The sequence below is a fragment of the Perca fluviatilis genome, chromosome 13, assembly GCF_010015445.1.
Source record: "Perca fluviatilis chromosome 13, GENO_Pfluv_1.0, whole genome shotgun sequence".
Lineage (NCBI taxonomy): Eukaryota > Metazoa > Chordata > Actinopteri > Perciformes > Percidae > Perca > Perca fluviatilis.
This window is the reverse complement of record NC_053124.1, coordinates 5,082,578-5,101,780: the sequence shown is the minus strand read 5'-3', so window position 1 is coordinate 5,101,780 and position 19,203 is coordinate 5,082,578. Positions and strand designations below refer to the sequence as shown.

Below are 19,203 nucleotides of genomic sequence, written 5' to 3'. Positions count from 1 at the left end.
TTGTTTTTATCTGTGATTTAATAAAAATAACGTGATCAGATGACTTTCGATTAATGTTTTTTTTATTTAGTTTAGTGATGTGGTGATGACAAAATTTGAGACACATGGCAAATGGATATGGATCAGACTCTGGTAACGGTAATGTGCTCATTACAGGTTGAGAATGCAGTTACTCCCGGGAAGACAGGGCTTGCATGTACAGATGAGCTGCGCAGGTGGAATTACATGGACAGTCAGGAACCTTGAGCCAAAACGACTGAGGGACATAAACTTCAGTCACCACAGGGCAGGGGAAGAATTTAGCATTAGGGTGTCAGGTGCTCAGTCACTACCAAACACCCCACAATATATGTCACATGCAGAATTTATAAAAAATTTAGACAAAGACCCAACAAAGCCACTTTTCCTGTTGAAAAACAGTCTATTGGGCAAGTGTTACAGTGTAAAACCAGTAGTGCAACCCTGTAGCCTTGCAAATACTGCAGTAGATACAAGATTTTTAAGGCCCCCTCAAACCCATGCCGGTTCTGATCTCACATGTGAGACATGTAAAAGTTTCTATGAGTTGTATGTTCAAATGAGCAGTGCACAGGCTTCTACTTTAGAATCTGAAACAAGGGAGCAGAGTTCTTCCGATTTCTGGCACAATGCAAGAAAATTGAGAATAACTGCAAGTTCAGCTAAAAATGTTCCTTCTAGAGCATCCACCAATCTTGATAAGTTTATGGCAGAGCACCTCTACCCCTCATTTCGTGGCAACTATGCCACAAATTATGATAAGGAGAATGAGGTGGTTGCTGGTAATGCACTTTGAGAGCAAGGCGTGAGTATTACACAGAGCATCGTTGTTAGTGTCACAGAGCCATGGTTGGCAGCCAGCCCAGATGGGGTAATTGACTCATATGTCCTACTCGAAATAAAATGTCCCATCCCAAATAAACTCCATTCTACCCTCTTGGATCAATTGACCATAACTGCAGTAATATCAAGCTAGTAGATGGAGTACCACAACTTCAGAAAACAGGTAGCCGAGGACATTACATGCAGGTACAATTAGGCATGTTTTGTGCCGGTCTGAAGATGGCCATATTGTTTATCTGGAGCCCAAATGACACAGTTATGTTCACTGCACCATTTGATGAGCCCTATGTTCTGAAGAGGGTAGGACATCTTGAAGAGATTTTATTTCTCAACAATGTTGTCCCAGCTTGTGGATGAATTTGTTGGTCAGCAACTGAAACTGCACAACAGATACATGAGCATACTGAGTTCATATAAAATATCCCTCAGAAACATTTTATTCAAATAAAAAAACAACTGTTAAGTGCTGCTGCTGTTAACAGTATGAAAACTATTCTTTTTACATAATCAATTCCGTACATTTAAAAATGCTGAGCATAAGTATTGTTGTACATAAGTGAATATTTACAAATACAGAATGTTGTTCATGTAAAATGGTATGCAAATCTGTTCAAATCTATTGTACACAAAGAATAACAACAAATTTCATACAAAGAGTAAATATAAACAGTAAAAAACTACAAAAGTCAGCGAGTGTCAATATGAAAGCAAAATTGTCAAATTTGAAGCCATTTAACTCCTCTGGCCCCGGACCCTGGCTTCACCATTCTTGTTTGTGTCTCCCTGTTTCTTAGTTGTCGTATGGTTCCAGCTCTCCGGCTCTGTCTAATCGCCAGCGGTTTCCCACCTTCTTCCGCACTCATCCGTCTGCCACACTGCACAACCCCACTCGGGTGCAGCTCTTCCAGAAGTGGAAATGGACCAAGATTGCCACCATTCAGCAAACAACCGAAGTCTTTACATCAGTGAGTCATGTATTTAGCTAAAGTGTTGAAAAGTAGTAAAGTCATACAAAAGTACTAAATTACAACACACCACTCATTGTCATTCAAAGATACTCTCACAGCTTTTATGACATCCGAAACTGCTACATTTATTTCTATCTCTGTAATTATATTTCAAACTCATCTGTGAACTGACCTTTCGCTAAACCCATCTGTACAGCAATTATCCAATCATAGCTTAGCAACTGTAACCAGGCACAGCAGGCCTGTCAAGCTATAGATTTCTGCGCCTGTTGAAGCGGCATGCATTGGGCTCTAGTAAGAGAGACACTCAGCATTTACAGATTTTAGCAAGTTATCTTGAGTTAAGGTTCAAAACATCATTGAGGTGCTTTGTGCTCTCTGGTTTTTGTTCCAGAAGTACATTCACTTTTCTCATTTCTTATTTCTCTCCCCTCCCTTATCTCCCCCATCTTCTATCACGTCTACTCTCCCTTTATCGGTTTCTCTCTGCCTCTCTCTTGCCACCTGCTGTTTTATCTGTTGGTATCATCACCCACGCACCCACCATCATCTTTCTAAACCACCGACTCATCTTCCCCCTCGCTACTTTGCTCCCACATCAATTGCTGTTTACTGTTTTTCAAATTTATTTTCGTAACCTACCATTCCATTATATCTCCACTCCGTTGCTGTCTCTCTCTCTTTCGGTCTTCTCCTGCATGCTCATTATTGTGTGCTTGTCTCTCTGTGTTTGACAGACTCTGGATGATCTGGAAGAGAGGGTGAAGGAAGCAGGGATTGAAATCAGCGTTCGTCAGAGCTTCCTCACCGACCCTGCTGTGGCTGTCAAAAACCTTAAGGTGCCAGATCCCCCACCCCTATTCTTCTGACATATAGCAAGCACCTGGGCACCAATCAGCCAGGCCTGGTCACCACAGAGAGCTCCTGCATTTTTGGCAGCATTCTCCCCATCGCCTGCCCAGAATGTGGAGTTATTCAGCACAACGCTGCATTTCTGTAGCTGCCCACTAGTCCAAACTCTGGTAGCATGGCAACCTAGTTTTAGTGTGAGAGATAATTTGGCCAGAAACCATGGTAACAGCATAAATATAATCCAGTATGGAGGACGTCTACTGCTGTGTGTGGTGCAGGAGCTGGCAGCATGGTTGACTCCTGTGTTCCTTATCCAGACTGCACGGCCTTTAACTTTTTTTTTTTTCTTCATATATCTCCAACCTGTGTGTGACTTTGTACTTTTCTTTTTCACTTTCAAGCGCCAGGATGCCAGAATTATTGTTGGTCTGTTCTATGAGACGGAGGCCAGGAAAGTCTTCTGTGAGGTAACGTGTTAAATTCATTTGTGACAGACTTGGCTGACATGAAGCAGACAAAGGACTGAGGCAGAACAGTCATTAAATAACAAAGGCTTACAGAGTTCAAAGACAAGGCAGGAAATAAACAAAAACTCCAAACATTAACGAAGGTACGAAGTAAAAAATCCCAAACGACAGGGACACCGAAAACACTGATGCTCCAACCCAGTCTCACGGCAGTTCGTGTAAATGTACACGTTATTCTTAATCTATTGATACGTGTTCACGGAGACGTTTTTCTCGTTTTTTACGTGTAACTGTTACGTTATTTTCTCGGGGAAAGGACGCCGGGAGGCGGCCGAAAAGGTCGCTCTGTAAGCCGGGAGGCACCCGGGGAAAGGACGCCGGGAGGCGGCCGAAAAGGTCGGCCAAAACAACGCCACGGGCCGCCACTCGCGATCGGGGAAATGAGGCGCCACACGCCGGCCAAAACAACGGCACGGGCCGCCACTCGCGATCGGGGAAATGAGGCGCCACACGCCGGCCAAAACAACGGCACGGGCCGCCACTCGCAGGACACGGGAAATGAAACGCCACAATAACGAGACGGTTGGGGTTAGGGAAAAAAAAGAACGGGGAAAGGAACCGTCACACGCGGGACACACCGACAAAGGTACTGCCACACGCGGGGCGCGATCCCCGGTCTCCGGCGTGAAAGTCCTGTGTTGTTTGGCCCATCCACCACCCCGACGAACCTCCCTACGCGGATTTTCGGCTTTATATGCTTCCCATTGAAATACATTGGTTCACAATTTCGTGTTGTCCACCACGTAAAAAACGTCTCCGTGAACACGTATCAATAGATTAAGAATAACGTGTACATTTACACGAACTTCCATGAGACCGGGCTGGATGCTCACACTCTCGCTAGGGAAAAGGCTGATTAAGCCGACACTGGGAAGATGAATAATCTCAGACTAAGGGAGCACACAGACTAAATACACAAGGTAACGAGGGTAGTAACGAGGGACAGGTGACACGAGGGCTGAAGGACAGGTGGAACACATCAGGGCGGGGCAGACAATCACAAAGGCGGGAAAACGCACAAGGCTGGAAGTCAAACAAGACATGACAGGAGAAGTGACCCTTCAAAATACAAACAGGAAACAAAACAAAAACCAAGATCATGACAGCTGCACTTATGGCCACTCAGCACCTTGAATCCTCAGGTACCATCAGGACCAAAAACCTCCCGCCACAACAACGCTTTTTATCTCAACTGCAGTAGGTCTGATCAACAAGGCCTGGGAGCCCCACTGACAGCCGCTATACATTAACACACATCCTGGACTACGATTATACCATTGCACATATTGTGCAATGGTCAGGTATAATCGTATTATACTGTGAACTTTTGCACATCCCCTGATTAATACTTTTGCACACCATGCACAAAACCTTTTCGTTTTATTTTTCTTAGTGTATTTTACATATTTTTATTGTAATATTTCTATTTTATACTTGTTTATAAAACATGTTTTATTTATGTTTTACTTGTATTTATTGTATGCACCAAACACACCAAGGCAAATTCAATGCAAGTGAAAACTCACTTTGGAAATTAATCTGATTCTAATTTCAGGACTGTTGTGATTGGTTTAAAGAAATACAAACAAGCCAGAGCGTTTCTCCCCTATCCCACAATACTTAGGTGGTGTAGCCAGACCTTACTCCATGCTGACACATCTTCCTTACATACAGTGGGCGCACGGGGCAGATGGAAAAACTTAACTTGTGTTGACTTCGGATCAAATTAGACCCGTTTTCAAAATTTCTATATCAGAAATATGAGTTTCTTGTTAATTACCTAATTTTTAATTACCCAAGAATAACAGATGATTCCATGCAACGCGCTTTGCAAGTACAACAAATGATCGGATCTCTACTCTCGTTGAATGTTGGGTGTTTTATAAAATTTTTTAGCATTTGAAAAAAGTATTTATACATGGTAGTGAAAATAAAGAAAAAGTGTTTGAGTATGTGTTGATTCGTCATTGGTCCGTGTCCCTCTGCAGGTTTACAAGGAGAAGCTGTATGGGAAGAAGTATGTGTGGTTCCTCATCGGCTGGTACGCAGACAACTGGTTTAAGATCAAAGACCCGTCCATTAACTGCACTGTGGAGCAGATGAGCGAGGCTGTGGAGGGCCATGTGACCACTGAGATTGTCATGCTCAACCCAGAGACGGTGCGAGGGGCCTCCAACCTGGTGAGACCCGCTTTATCTTCAATGGTGCTCAGCAGAGTCATCTGCAGCTGCAGAGGCTGCTGGGAATTTATGATGAATGCACTGAAAAAGGTGCTCTGTTGAAGTTTAAAACTATTGGATCTGCCCAGAGCCACTCTGGATCTGCCATAACCAATCGCTAATATTTGGTCGTGACGTCGGCTTAGCATTGCTAGCATTCGCCTTATCCAACTCTTTCACCAGTAACGGAGCGAGTTGGAAAATCAAACTTTTCCTGAACCCTGTGGGGAGGAGGGCCCCAACATCATGGCCACCAACAAAACTCAGCAAAGATTGTTCTTGCTCGGGCTTTAACTTCTGGATATTTGGCAGTGTTGCCAAAACGGACCGTATAACTTTGCTCACATCTTTCTCATCCGCCATTACGGAACTACAACTCAAACTAGCACATGATCTGTGAATATACCGCAAACCCAGACCACATACTGAAGGAAAATGAAAATTGAAGGCGGAGCCAGGCTACTGAAAGAGCTGTGTAGTAAGGCATGGATACCCGACCCGAGGCCGACGGGTCCCGACGGTACCTGACGGGCCGGGCCGGGTTCAGACAGATATTTAGAAATTATGGTCGGGGTCGGGTCGGGCTCGGTCACATTAGCGCGATAAGGCATTTGTTGTAAATGGTGCTGCTGCTCCTTTTAAGAGAGCTCAGTGTGTGTGTGTGTCTCTCCTGGTTTTCTGATCACGGTCGGAAACGAAGCGATCAGGAAAGGTTAACCCATTGAACATGTTAACAGCTGATTAACGTGCGCTTGTAGCCCCGTGTGCGCTGATGTGCTCATCTGTTGACATTTCCGAATGCCTTCCTACAGTTGCTTAATAAAAGCTTTCCACAAACGTAGCCTACATGTGTCATTAGTATGAGGAAAAACAAATGAGATTTTAACTGTGTCGGGCTCGGACACAAATTTCTTAATACCTGTCGGGCTCGGGCCGGGTTCGGACACGGCTCTGTCGGACACGGGCCGGCCTCGGACAGAAAAATTCGTCCCGATCCGGACTCTACTGTGTAGGCCTACTACCTTAAGATTATCTTTAGTTTCTTATCTTATCTATCTTTAGCATGGTTCTTCCACTACGACGGCGTATTAGGGCCATTTTAAGAAAAAGATGCTGGAAATGGTTCTATTAAACAAGCAAATATCAACACTTTCCTTCTCTGCTGCCATCATTACTGTAAGGTATTTCCTTTACAGCCATGTGAAGGCAGCAGCTACCTGTTCCCTCTGCATCTCTAACTCGACTGATGATGTCACTGTCGCATGGCAGATATGCTGGTTACATTTTGCGCAACTGGCATCAGACTGTAAAATACCCACAGATCCCCCCCAATCTGTTGTCACACAGCTCCACAAAAAACAGCAGCTGTCTCCATCCTAAACACCAGCTGAATGCGTCATTTTTTTTCTAAGGCTGGCCTGGAGCTCCACATTTTTAATTATAATAGCCTACAGGTAGCCTATGTGTGGCTGTGATGAGGATCATGATATGTGATCCCAAGTCCCAGACAATAACTGTCCTCTGTGGAAGACTATCTACACTCTCTCCTTTGTGATCAAGGATCCAACATTATGGCCACAGCCTCAAATTCACCTAGCCTGGTCCTACCAGACTCTCGTACATTTCATTTGTACAGAGAGTCTGGCCACTCTCCATTGACAAGTTTTAACTTCCTTGAAGGCGGGTACGCTGTTGAAGTTTAAAACCATTGGATCTGCTCAGAGCAGTTCCAACAGTTGGTCGTGAAAATAACCACACAGTCCCGACGCACTTGGCAGGGCACACCTGATCTGCGCCGCTGGTTAATACTGTAGAGTTACCATTCTGTACCTTGACAACTGAAAGTGGGTGAACAACAACTCTCATTGTCCCCCCGTATTCCTGACCCAGCGACCATAACTACAATGCAATGGACAGATATGTGGTACAGCAGGATACAATAGACAGATCATCACTGCAGGCAGACTAATACAAGCCAGGTTGATCCAACCTTGCAAAGTAAGCAATGTAGTTCATTGAAGTTTTCTTTAAAATAGTGTTATAATGTCGTCTCATCATGTTCTTCTGAGCCCAATATTGTGTCTTGTCTCGTGAGCTGAGTTTCTTGTCATACCCCTATTTATATGAATGGACTAGCAACTTGATTTTCGACAACACAATCTTCTGAACATAGCCATACTGACAAATACAGAGAGAGTTATGTGGAGCTGATAGTCTTAATTAGCTTTGTAGCAACTCATTTGGCAATGGCTTGACGTTGATTTTCATTAATATAAAAATGTTACACACTAAAGCTTTCAATATCAACGTTTCCTCATTACTGCCACTGCAAATTTGTTTAATATGTGTCATTTTTAGGAGACAGGTTGCACCAAATGTCTTGAACCCAGTGTTGCATTTTTTTAACCTTGCTATTATGTGCATTCAAACTACTGCACATGTGTACCAACGGGATACATTGGTACAGATCGGAGCATATGCAAGAAACTTTATTACAGACGGAATACTCTACACACTACCCGAGCTTCACCTGCTACGGAGACCAGCATCTCAGCCTCAGTTTCGCTCGATGCCACTAGCCGGGGAAGGGGACATCGAAAGCGGTGTGCGAGAAAGCGGAAATGCGGAACGAGGGCAGGAGTTTGAGCTAGGTGGAAAGCTAACGCTAGCCGGCCACCTGTCCCATCCATCCTGCTTTCAAGTGTCCGCTTATTAGACAACAAACTGGACTACATCCATCTTCAACTAAACTCCCAACGCAAGTTCAGAGACTGCTATGTTTTTGCTTTTGTGGAAACATGGCTGAACAAGAGTGTACCGGACTCTGCTACCAGGCCTGCTAGCCTTCCAAGCAGATAGAGATGCTCTGTCGGGTAAGACTCGTGGAGGTGGGCTGTGTTAACACTGACTGGTGCAGAAATGGGGTGCTTGTATCCAACTAACTGCTCACCGCTGATGGAGTTTGTGACTGTTAAATGCCAACCATTCTACATTCCACGCAAATTCACGGCTGCATTTATACTCTGTGTTCACATCCCACCAAGTGCTAATGCTACCAATGCGTTAGCTGAACTTTACGGAGCCTATAATGTGTCTGCACTAAATGTAGCCTGTTTCGTATGTTGTTTTTATATAATGTCGTTTTTATATATTTTAAATTTGTAACACCACTTGAGCCACAGTGAAACGTTGTTTTGTGTATATAGTTGAAATGACAATACAACACACTTGACTTGACTGCCTCTCTGTAACCAATTTCACTGTCTATGTCTGTAGGCATGGCTTTGGAGTGGCCTCGTAGGGAAGCAAAGCAAGTGCATTCTGAGAGTTGTTGTCTTTCATCCACATGAGCCAAAAATACATTTTCTAGTTTTTCTCAGTCTAGAAGGCACCAACTTCTAAAACAAATTCACATTTCTACTACATAAATGACCCAATTTAATACATACTCATCTTTCCAGCGGTGAGATAACCCTTTAATTCATTCCTTAAAGAATTGGAGTTTCAGCTTCTTGAATAAAGTATAGCAGAAGGCAGGAGGGGTGACACCCCTTATTGTTACATACTTGATATTCTTACATTGGAAGGTGTTCCCCTTATTTTGCGTGTCTTTTGTGTATGAAGCCTTTATTTGACCTTACCTGAATATATCTGTCGATTTAAACTGATACCTGGTGGAAAAGCTTAGTGTTTTGTTGCACAGGTGCTTGCTTGGTAGTGTTTCCAGGATACTGCACTGTATGCATGGGGCTGATACTAAAACTCCATAAAACACAGAGGGTAGACTTTTATTAACGTTCAGAGCACGTTATCCGCGGGTTGTTGTCTGGACGTTCTGTTTGAGTGAAAATGGCAGTACTTGAGATGCAGGAATGGCCTCTTATTGATCAAAGTACAGTGAAGTGATACTGGCTGTGTGAGGATCAGACAGCATTGCTGCCTCTCCTTTTCATCTTCTGTTCTGTTTCTGAATGAAATACACCAATCACGAACCACACTTCCTCTGGCTCGAATTGACCGTGAGATGGGCTGATTACACATCTGATCACTGAAGAAATTATGCATTTTATCTAGCCTTTGTACTAACAGCCTGTGGGGCTCAGTCGGTACAGTGGGATAGCCATTCATTGAAGAGTTGGTGGTTCGATCCCAGAGCCGCTCTTGCCCAAGTGTCATTGAGGAAGATACAGAAACCACAAATTGCTCCTTATTAGTATGAGAAAAAAGGCTGCTTTGGACACACAACAAGTCTCTGTTATATCAATGTAATGTTATGTAAATGTCCATAGTGAGCAACTTCTTAAATGCAAATTCTATGTTTAACAGATTGTGCTTGACAGTAAGACAGTAACAGAAGGTTAGAAAACATAAATTGAAATTTCTAGTAGATAAAATACAGACACATACAACTACAGTAAGTCTAATGAGTTGGGAGAAAGCCATGAGATAAGAATGAGAATGAGAAGATGCAGGAGATACGGCAAAGACGGCAAATGCCTGGTCACCCTCGTAGCTCTTTACCACTGCAGGGCTAAACAAACTGTAGCATGTAGCCATTGTCATGTTGTCTGCTTTTGTTTCCACTGTTCTCCACATGCTTTGGGGACAAGCTCCTGCAACTACAACTTGGCCATTGCTCAGTAGGTGAAACTAAATGCAAGTTCCAGTTACTTTCAGAGGTTACCAGAAATGTTGACGAAAATGATTGGTCAAGCAGATGTGACACAAAGGACTGCTACAAAAAACACAACAGTAACCAACATACATTCACAGTATGGAGCAAGACAACCAATAGGCTACGTGTGGAGAACCCTTGTTGGACAGACCAACATGTCCAGGCCCTGCTTGGTATTTGTGGAGAGCAGCAGTTAAAAACCAAAAGGTCGGGGTGCTTGTGACTTAGGGGTTTAACCATTGTGTTGTCCTTCGGGTCCCAGTGACCCGAAGGACAACACAAGGATTATGTACTTCCCTTTACTTTGTTGAGAATTGCTCTCTAAACAAGGGTTAATACAGCACCTTAGTTCTTGTTTGTACAGCATTTTGGTCAGCTTAAACTGTGTTTAAATGTGTTCTAGAAATAAACTTTACTTACTTACTTTACAAGAAACAGGGTTTAGAGAGCAATTCTCAACAAAGTAAAGGGAAGTACATAATCCTTATGTTGTCCTTCGGGTCACTGGGACCCGAAGGACCACACAAGGGTTAAGGCTCCAACCATCATTTCCTGCCATCCCTCTGTTGTCAGTTCTCTAATAAAGGCATCAAATGCCCATAAAAACCAGAGAACGGAGAAGATACGTCACATTGTCAGGTAAAAATGGGGCTAAAACAAACAAGGAGCCAGTGTAGACAAGCTTACACATGGAAAATGGGATCTCTTTATCGGTCAGTACACATGCCACAGCATTCTGCATCAACTCTAGAGTCTTACGAGGCTTATTGGAGCAACCTGATAATAAGGAATTACAATAATCCATGTCCGGACACGTCTGTTTCCACCACACGCCAGTCATCATGCGATTCTGCTGCTCTGCTGTTTTCTAATTACACATAGAGCTCAAGTGTGTGTGTGTGTGTGTGTGTGTGTGTGCGTGCGTGCTCGTCTGTCGCTCTCTGTATAGACACAAGTGACAAATATGAACACTATACAGTAACTAGGGGCGTGACCATGAAAACTCTAACGTAAAAGTTATACACAAAACCTTAAAAGCCATTTTAAAACCAGTGCAAAGTTGCAAGAATGGGAGTGATGTGATCTGATTTTACAAAGTTTGTTAAAAGCCTAGCAGCAACATTTTGATGGCCAGAGCAGACAGTCCAAGAGAGAGGGAATAAAGGCATGGAATACTTTCTCAAGATCTGAAACTGTTACAAACATTGAATCCAAGCTGTTGTCCTCAGCTGAAGAAAGCATGATTATCTGATGGTAATGCAAAAGGAAATGTTAGAGGGTTCAACTAAATTATTGGACATGATCCTTTGAGAACCATGACTATCCACAGCCATGGATAGATGGATGGGCCTGCTGCTAGACAGACAAACAGCACTGTGGTGAAGAATAACACTGTTCACTGAAGTTACAATTAACCCTTGCTTGGTTCACTTGTATTTTCTGAAAGTATTGGATATATTCCACGAGCTGTTAGCTGTTGTAAGAATAGGTATATTATTATACACTCACCTAAAGGATTATTAGGAACACCCTACTAATACTGTGTTTGACCCCCTTTCACCTTCAGAACTGCCTTAATTCTTCGTGGCATTGATTCAACAAGGTGCTGGAAGCATTCTTTAGAAAGGTTGGCCCATATTGATAGGATAGCATCTTGCAGTTGATGGAGATTTGTGGGATGCACATCCAGGGCATGAAGCTCCCGTTCCACCACATCTCAAAGATGTTCTATTGGGTTGAGATCTGGTGACTGTGGGGGCCATTTTAGTACAGTGAACTCATTGTCATGTTCAAGCAACCAATTCGAGATGATTCAAGCTTTGTGACATGGTGCATTATCCTGCTGAAAGTAGCAGGTAACAAGGCATGACGGATCCATGTTCTCATTCTGTTTATGCCAAATTCTAACTCTACCATCTGAATGTCTCAACAGAAATCGAGACTCCTCAGACCAGGCAAAATTTTTACAGTCTTCTACTGTCCAATTTTGGTGAGCTCATGCAAATTGTAGCCTCATTTTCCTATTTTTAGTGGAGATGAGTGGTGCCCGGTGGGGTCTTCTGCTGGTATAGCCCATCCGCCTCAAGGTTGTTTGTGTTGATGCTTAAAAAATGCTTTGCTGCATACCTCGGTTGTAACGAGTCATTCAATGAGTTGAATCAAATTTGAGCTTCTATCAGCTGGAATCACTCAGCCCATTCTCCTCTGACCTCTAGCATCAACAAGGCATTTTCGCACACAGGACTGCAGAATACTGGATGTTTTTCCTTTTTCAGACCATTCTTTGTAAACCCTAGAAATGGTTGTGCGTGAAAATCCCAGTAACTGAGCAGATTGTGAAATACTCAAACCAGCCCATCTGGCACCAACAACCATGCCACACTCCAATTTGCTTAGATCACCTTTCTTTCCCATTCTGACATTCAGTTTGGAGTTGAGGAGATTTTCTAGATCTGGACCACAACCCTAAATGCATTTAGCAGCTGCTGTGTGATTGGTTAATTAGATAATTGCATTAACGAGAAATCTTACAGGTGTTCCTAATTATCCTTTAGGTGAGTGTATAGTCTGCACAGTGCACACGTGCAGTGACCACTTTTTCTTCAACTGGAAAGGGTGCATTCTGCAGTTTGTCAGTGGTGTTTTTTGATATAAAAGGTAAAAACCTATTTCTTTTGGATTGTTGTAGTAAATGATGATAGATGCTCTTCATGATTAAAAAGGAGGGGGTTTTCAGAAGGCTGTGCCCCATGAGACAGTCTGAAATGAAGGTGATAATTGTCTTCACTTCAGACATAGGTGTTACAGGAGCTGACAGGCTGGGAAGATATATTCACATGATGATGCATGCAATGCATTTGGTTTAAGAAAACCCAGAAAATGTTGTGAAAACAGGTCAAATTGTTTCTAAGGGAGTACGTCAGTAGACTAAGGCACATGGGCCTTGTTATGAAACAATCTGATCACAATTGTTCTGTGGTTCGCATCCTATTATCTACTGGCTTGACCTGGTCTCAGGGTCTTATGTGCCTTAAGAGATCCGTCCAGAAATGCTGAAAGCTTTGGGTGTGGAGGGTCTGTCTTGGATGACAAGTCTCTTCAACATTGCGTGGACAATGCCAAAGGAGTGGCAGACCAGGGTAGGGGACCAGAGAGTGTATTTGCCAATTACAGGGATATTACACCACTCTGCCTCTCTGGTAAAGTCTACTCCAAGGTGCTGGAAAGGAGGGTTCGGCCGATAATCAAACCTCAGATTGAAGAGGAACAATGCGGAACCCGTCCTGGTTGTGGAACAATGGACCAGCACTTCACACTCGCCAGGCTCCTGGAGGGGACCTGGGAGTATGCCCATCCAGTCTACATGTGTTTTGTGGATTTGGAGAAGGTGTGTGACCGGTTCTCCTGGGAGATACTGCGGGAGATGCTGTGGGAGTATTACGTAAGGTGGTCCCTTCTCTTTGTTATCCAATCCCTGTATGTGCCAAGCCTCAGTAGTAAGTCAGACTCGTTCCAGGTGAGGGTTTGCCTTCGATCTCATGGCTGCTATTTGCAGATGAGGCAGCCCTGATGGCATCGTTGGTCCGTAACCTTCAGCACTCACTAGATCGGTTCACAGCTAAGTGTGTAGAAGCTGGGATATGGATCAGCCCCTCTAAATCTAAGGCCATGATTCTCAGCAGGAAACCAATGGAGTGTCTACTCTGGGTGGGGAATGAGTCCTTACCCCAAGTGAAGGAGTTCAAGTGCCTTGGGGTCTTGTTCGCGAGTGAGGGGACAATGGAGCGGGAGATTGGCCAGAGAATTGGACAGCGACCCGGTATTGCATTCTCTTACCGCACCGCTGTGGTGAAAAGAGAGTTGAACCGGAAGGCAAAGCTCTCGATCTAAGCAAATGATGATGGATGGATAGTTGTCGTTATATATTTTGGGTATTCATTGATTATTAATTATAAATAATTGCTACTTTTACGCTATACCCTAAACCTTTCTGATATCGGAATTGGAGGGGCTGAGCCCAACTTTTCTAACTTTTAGAAAGTCACAATCACATCCACTTTATGTAGCGATTCAGTGGAGGTGAAAAAGTAGACAGGATTTTAAATTCCATCAACACATTCAGACCGAGTGATCCAAATGTTCAGATTAAATGGCCTGAAGTCACCCATCTTTAACCGAGCACTATCTCTCGCCATGTTCTCTCCTCTCTAGACTTCTCAGGAATTTCTAGCTCAGCTGATGTCTAAACTTGGAGGTAAAAATCCAGAGGAGACGGGCGGTTTCCAGGAGGCTCCCCTGGCCTACGATGCTGTGTGGGCTCTAGCCCTGGCCCTGAACAAGACTGTGGGACCCCTAAAGGCCAAGGGTCACCGGCTAGAAGATTTCAACTACAACAACCGGGATATCACAGCTGAGATCTACCGAGCCATGAACACCAGCTCCTTCGAAGGAGTTTCAGTAAGTACAAAACCCGGAGGGTAGAAAGAGAGACACACAGAGAGAGAAGAAAAAAAAAAAAAAAAAAAAAAAAAAAAAAAAAAAAAAAAAAAAAAAAAAAAAAAAAAAAAAAGAGAGAGAGAGAGAGAGAGAGAGAGAGAGAGAGAGAGTTAAAACATTAAAAGTCTGTCTTTTCCTTTCAGGGTCATGTTGTATTTGATGCTCAAGGATCCCGAATGGCCTGGACTCTTATTGAACAGCTTCAAGGTATGTCACAGCACATATCCCTGCCTTAAAATGAATTTATTTTAATAATCATCTTATTAGATACAATGTGCGGTGATCTTGTCCTTTCCATCAAACTGTAAACATATATAAGAAATAAAAAAGTGTAATTTCATGTGGCTAATGTATTTGGCAAAGCAAGACTGTTCTTTCTTGCGTGTCTACAAGAAGTATAGAAAAATAACTCCTTGCTGGCTGGGGCTTTTCTGTGGGCATGTGTGCAGCTCCCAGTGTCCACTGTCCAAAGACATCTAGCGTCAGTTAATTAGCGACTCTAAATTGCTCGTAGGTAGGAAAATGAGCTTGAATGGTTGTCTGTCTATGTCTGACAGCCCTGTGGAAAACCTGCCTAGGGTGTACCCCGCCTCTCACCCTGTATAAGTAGGGCACGGGTCTCCCCTTCACAGATATGCCTACTTTATGCTAATCCCATTCAGTTTTTGGAGTGTTTTTTTGCATGCTGTACAAATGTGTTATTTTTGCCTATTTTACAATTGGTGTATTTGAATAATTCTGCATACTGAAGTCTCTAAACAGTCCTAAATTGCATAAATTGGGTCTGACTGAACAACTGAGACTCTTGTGGATTCAATGAGCCCGATTATATTCACGTGTGATGATGTTAATCCCCATAGTAGCAATTTCATTGCAGTGAGACCATTTTTTTTAAACTTGATCTCACTTTGTAAAATGAAACTGAGGGCATTCAGAGGATGTATGGCTTTCCTAGGTTTACTGAAAATAAAGGTTTTCTGAGCAGTTTCCACAACAGAAGCATTTGCCATCCAAGGTCCAAAAAAGAATGAAATTCTTGCAGAAATTTCTAAATGTCAAAAATATTTGAAACTAAATCACAGCATTTATTTTTTCTATGGTGTTCCTCAAGGTCTTCCTGTCCTCATGTGGTATTTTTAATTCTCAAGTGGTCAAAGGGTTTAATGTTGTACTAAATCTGTGTAACAAATGGTATCAACCCAAATATTTCAACCCAAATATATATAACAACTTATAGCCATGAAAGAACATGAGAATGGCCATTATATACGTTAATCATACTGTTCCCAACTCTTACACTATACACTTTCAACACTTAAATATGCGCCTAACCAGGGGCGATTCTAGGATCTGACCTTTGGGGGTGCTCAGCCCCTAATGAAAAGTTGATAGCAGTTAAGCTAGAGGGGTTCGGGGGCATGCTTCCGTAAGATTTTTCTGTTTTTCAAACCCTTAAATCATGACTTCTTGTGAGTTTTGGGGAAAGAAATAGACAGATTGAGACATGCAATTATGACAAACTATCAACAGATTCAAGGCATCTGCTGTGAAAAAAGATGGAAACTACAAAGCATGATTATTGCAGCACACATACCCAGGGGCGTTGGACTGGGGGGGGGAAAGGGGACTGAAAAATATGCTAGAATTCATAGCTTTGGCTGTGTTGAATGACGGGCGAGACCCCCTCCAAGCGCCCCCCCCATATTCAAAATAGGGAATAAAACTGTACAACTGTTTAACTAGTATTGATAAAGCTGTACCCGTCCTTGCCCTCCCCTGAATATGTTTACCTACTCCTAAAACTACTAATGCCATGTAATGAGTAAGCAAGAATCAGTGAAAGTTGACACATTAAATACTTCAACAAAGTGCCATTTATTAATACACTAAAACTGTATACTCCTAATTAATCATAAAACAAGCTATGTATACAGTACAGGCCAAAAGTTTGGACACCTTCTCATTCAATGTGTTTCTTTATTTTCATGACTATTTACATTGTAGATTCATCAAAACTATGAATGAACACATATGGAATTATGTACTTAACAAAAAAGTGTGAAATAACTGAAAACATGTCTTATATTTTAGATTCCTCAAAGTAGCCACCCTTTGCTTTTTTTGATAGCGCTGCAAACCCTTGGTGTTCTCTCAATGAGCTTCATGAGGTAGTCACCTGAAATGGTTTTACCTTCACAGGTGTGCTTTGTCAGGGTTAATTAGTGGAAGCTTTTCCCTTATTAATAAAAAAGCAAAGGGTGGCTACTTTGAGGAATCTAAGACATGTTTTCAGTTATTTCACACTTTTTTGTTAAGTACATAATTCCATGTGTTCATGTGTTCATTCATAGTTTTGAAGCCTTCAGTGAGAATCTACAATCTAAATAGTCATGAAAATAAAAAGGAAACTCATTGAATGAGAAGGTGTGTCAAACGTCGCTCTATGTATATGTAGTACTCTTTTATGATTATCATTTCGAGAGGCCCTATGCTATAATTTGAAGAGGTCTATTATGATTTTTTGTCTGCCAATGCAGATAGAAAAGCTACAATTCTCGTTAAGAACGTTTGCATGATGTGATGATGTGCAACGTTTTAATAGGCTACTAATGCAATCATGCAGTAAAGCATGCCTACTTTTTTTTATTGTTGTAGTGTTATCATCAACAGTTTGTCCACCACTTTTATCAAGGGGTTAAGTGTTTTAAGGGGAGTTGTGCTTAGCCTACTGCAGGTTGTAGCCTCACTCCCTCATCTCTGTCCCTCTCCTCCTAAAGTCTCCTCCTCACTGTGCAGGTCACTGTAGCCGATACCAGCACCGCTATCATCGGCCACGGGCACGGGAGCTGATGAAGGTCATGCTACTCCCGAAAACATGTCTTTTCACTTTTTTCTTTTATTTGAGCCGCTTGGGTAACTTTTTTTAATTTTGGCGTTTAGACCATTGACGCAAAAGAAAGGTTTAGACTCGTCTTGCTCCGTCTCTGTGTACTTCCCATTTCTCCTGTCACCGTGTGTTTATCTTTCGCGCTGCGGCGCACTGTGGGATGGACTAGTCCATTTCATTGTGAAAGTGGGGGGTGTTGACCTCTCTCAGCTAGCAGGGCGCCTGCAGCTGCTGTGGGCGCTGATCTGCCAATTCCCCACACTGTGAAATGATAGAAAACAGAAAAACGCTTTGCGGCGCAGAGGATTATTTATATATATTTTTTAAGTTAAGTGGCTGCCCGGTTCGCCCGTGCCAAAAACCGCCACTAGTTTGAGCACTAAACGATTTCACATTATCACAATAAGGACTTTATTTTCAGGGGTGCTGAGATGATTTTTAGGGGTGCTTCAGCACCCCTAAAAATAGCCTAGTGCCGCCTATGCGCCTAACCGAAACACAATGTTTATTACAGATTCATGACTAGAAAAACTTCACACAGTGTGGAGCTGCATCTCAAATTAATATTCAGGTTTCCAGCTTTCAGATTATGTATACCACTTCTATGCGCATCCTTTTCCCCCTATTTAGCATCCACTGTTGACCTGCTATCTGTCCCTAAGGATCTTTTGTCCCTCCGCAAAAAAAGACAAAATGGATCTATGTGGGTCTCCACTGGGTTAGAGATATATTATGTAAAGTGACTCACAATGGAGAAATCCCACAAATCTCCTGATAAAAACAAATAATAACAAATGTGGCTCAGAAATGTAAGATTCACCAAGATTAGTAGTTTAAAGTGATGAGAAACAGTACAACCTGTTTAGCCTTTCTAAACTAAGTTAATTTAAGTCAAGTTCATTTCATTTTGAAAAGTTTAATTGGAATTAGAAAATCCCTTAAAAACCATGTTAAAAAAATACATCATTTTATGTTGCATAGCAGCAGTATTCTACAGCCATGGGAAAACAACTTCTTCTACAATAATCCAAATATTATTCTGAATTACCAGCAGGCCAATGAGTTTTCATGTTATATGGTTGCATCATTTGTGTTTTTCACGCAGAAGTGGCTGAGGCTGAGTGATCACATGGCGACGTTAGTGTCTTATCTGTAGTGGCGTGAGGCTCTGGTTGGCTGGCTGCCTTTTGATCACTGAGCCTGTGTTCATTCAGTCTGTCTGTGCTTTGTGTTTCTCTCACAGCACTGACATCTGTGACTATTGGAGGCTTTCTGTGTTCTTGGTACTGATTAAAAATTAAGCCTGTTTTGCTAATATGCTTTGTTGGTGCTGGCCTCTGCCACTCCATAAGGGAAGGGGCGGTGATGAGCTGCAATTTGTTTGATGGTAATATGCAACCGTGCTGGCCCTGGGCAGTACTTTGGTCAAGTTTAAGCTAAAGGAAAGATAGACGTGGAAATAAAATGTTTCTTTCAAGCCTCTTCCAGCTTCTCAACATAAACGTTATTTGGCTTCACTACAGCCTGCAGGTCTACAGCTGTAAGTAGTTGTTAGGCTTTGAAAAGGACAAGGCAGTAGTGGAAGTTAGTTTTCTTCTAAAGGCAGATGCTCCTCTGTCATGTGGTGCAGTTTTGTAACCTCACCCAAGATCCACGATCACGACCCAGAGCGTCAAAAAGTAACGTCTGGAGTGCCAACCAAGAGCAAAATATGACC

General features: G+C 42.6%; 1 protein-coding gene across 5 annotated transcripts in view; it reads left to right on the top strand.

Moving 5' to 3' along the window:
• The window catches only part of gabbr1b (gamma-aminobutyric acid (GABA) B receptor, 1b), a 294,834-nt gene that overhangs the window by 196,869 nt on the left and 78,762 nt on the right, over positions 1-19,203 (top strand). For all 5 annotated transcript variants that reach the window (XM_039820112.1, XM_039820110.1, XM_039820114.1 and 2 more), the window contains 6 exons: positions 1,656-1,826; positions 2,567-2,668; positions 3,083-3,148; positions 5,197-5,388; positions 14,315-14,560; positions 14,743-14,806. In XM_039820112.1, the coding sequence (XP_039676046.1) occupies positions 1,656-1,826; positions 2,567-2,668; positions 3,083-3,148; positions 5,197-5,388; positions 14,315-14,560; positions 14,743-14,806 (841 nt within the window). The remainder of the gene's footprint in view (positions 1-1,655; positions 1,827-2,566; positions 2,669-3,082; positions 3,149-5,196; positions 5,389-14,314; positions 14,561-14,742; positions 14,807-19,203) is intronic.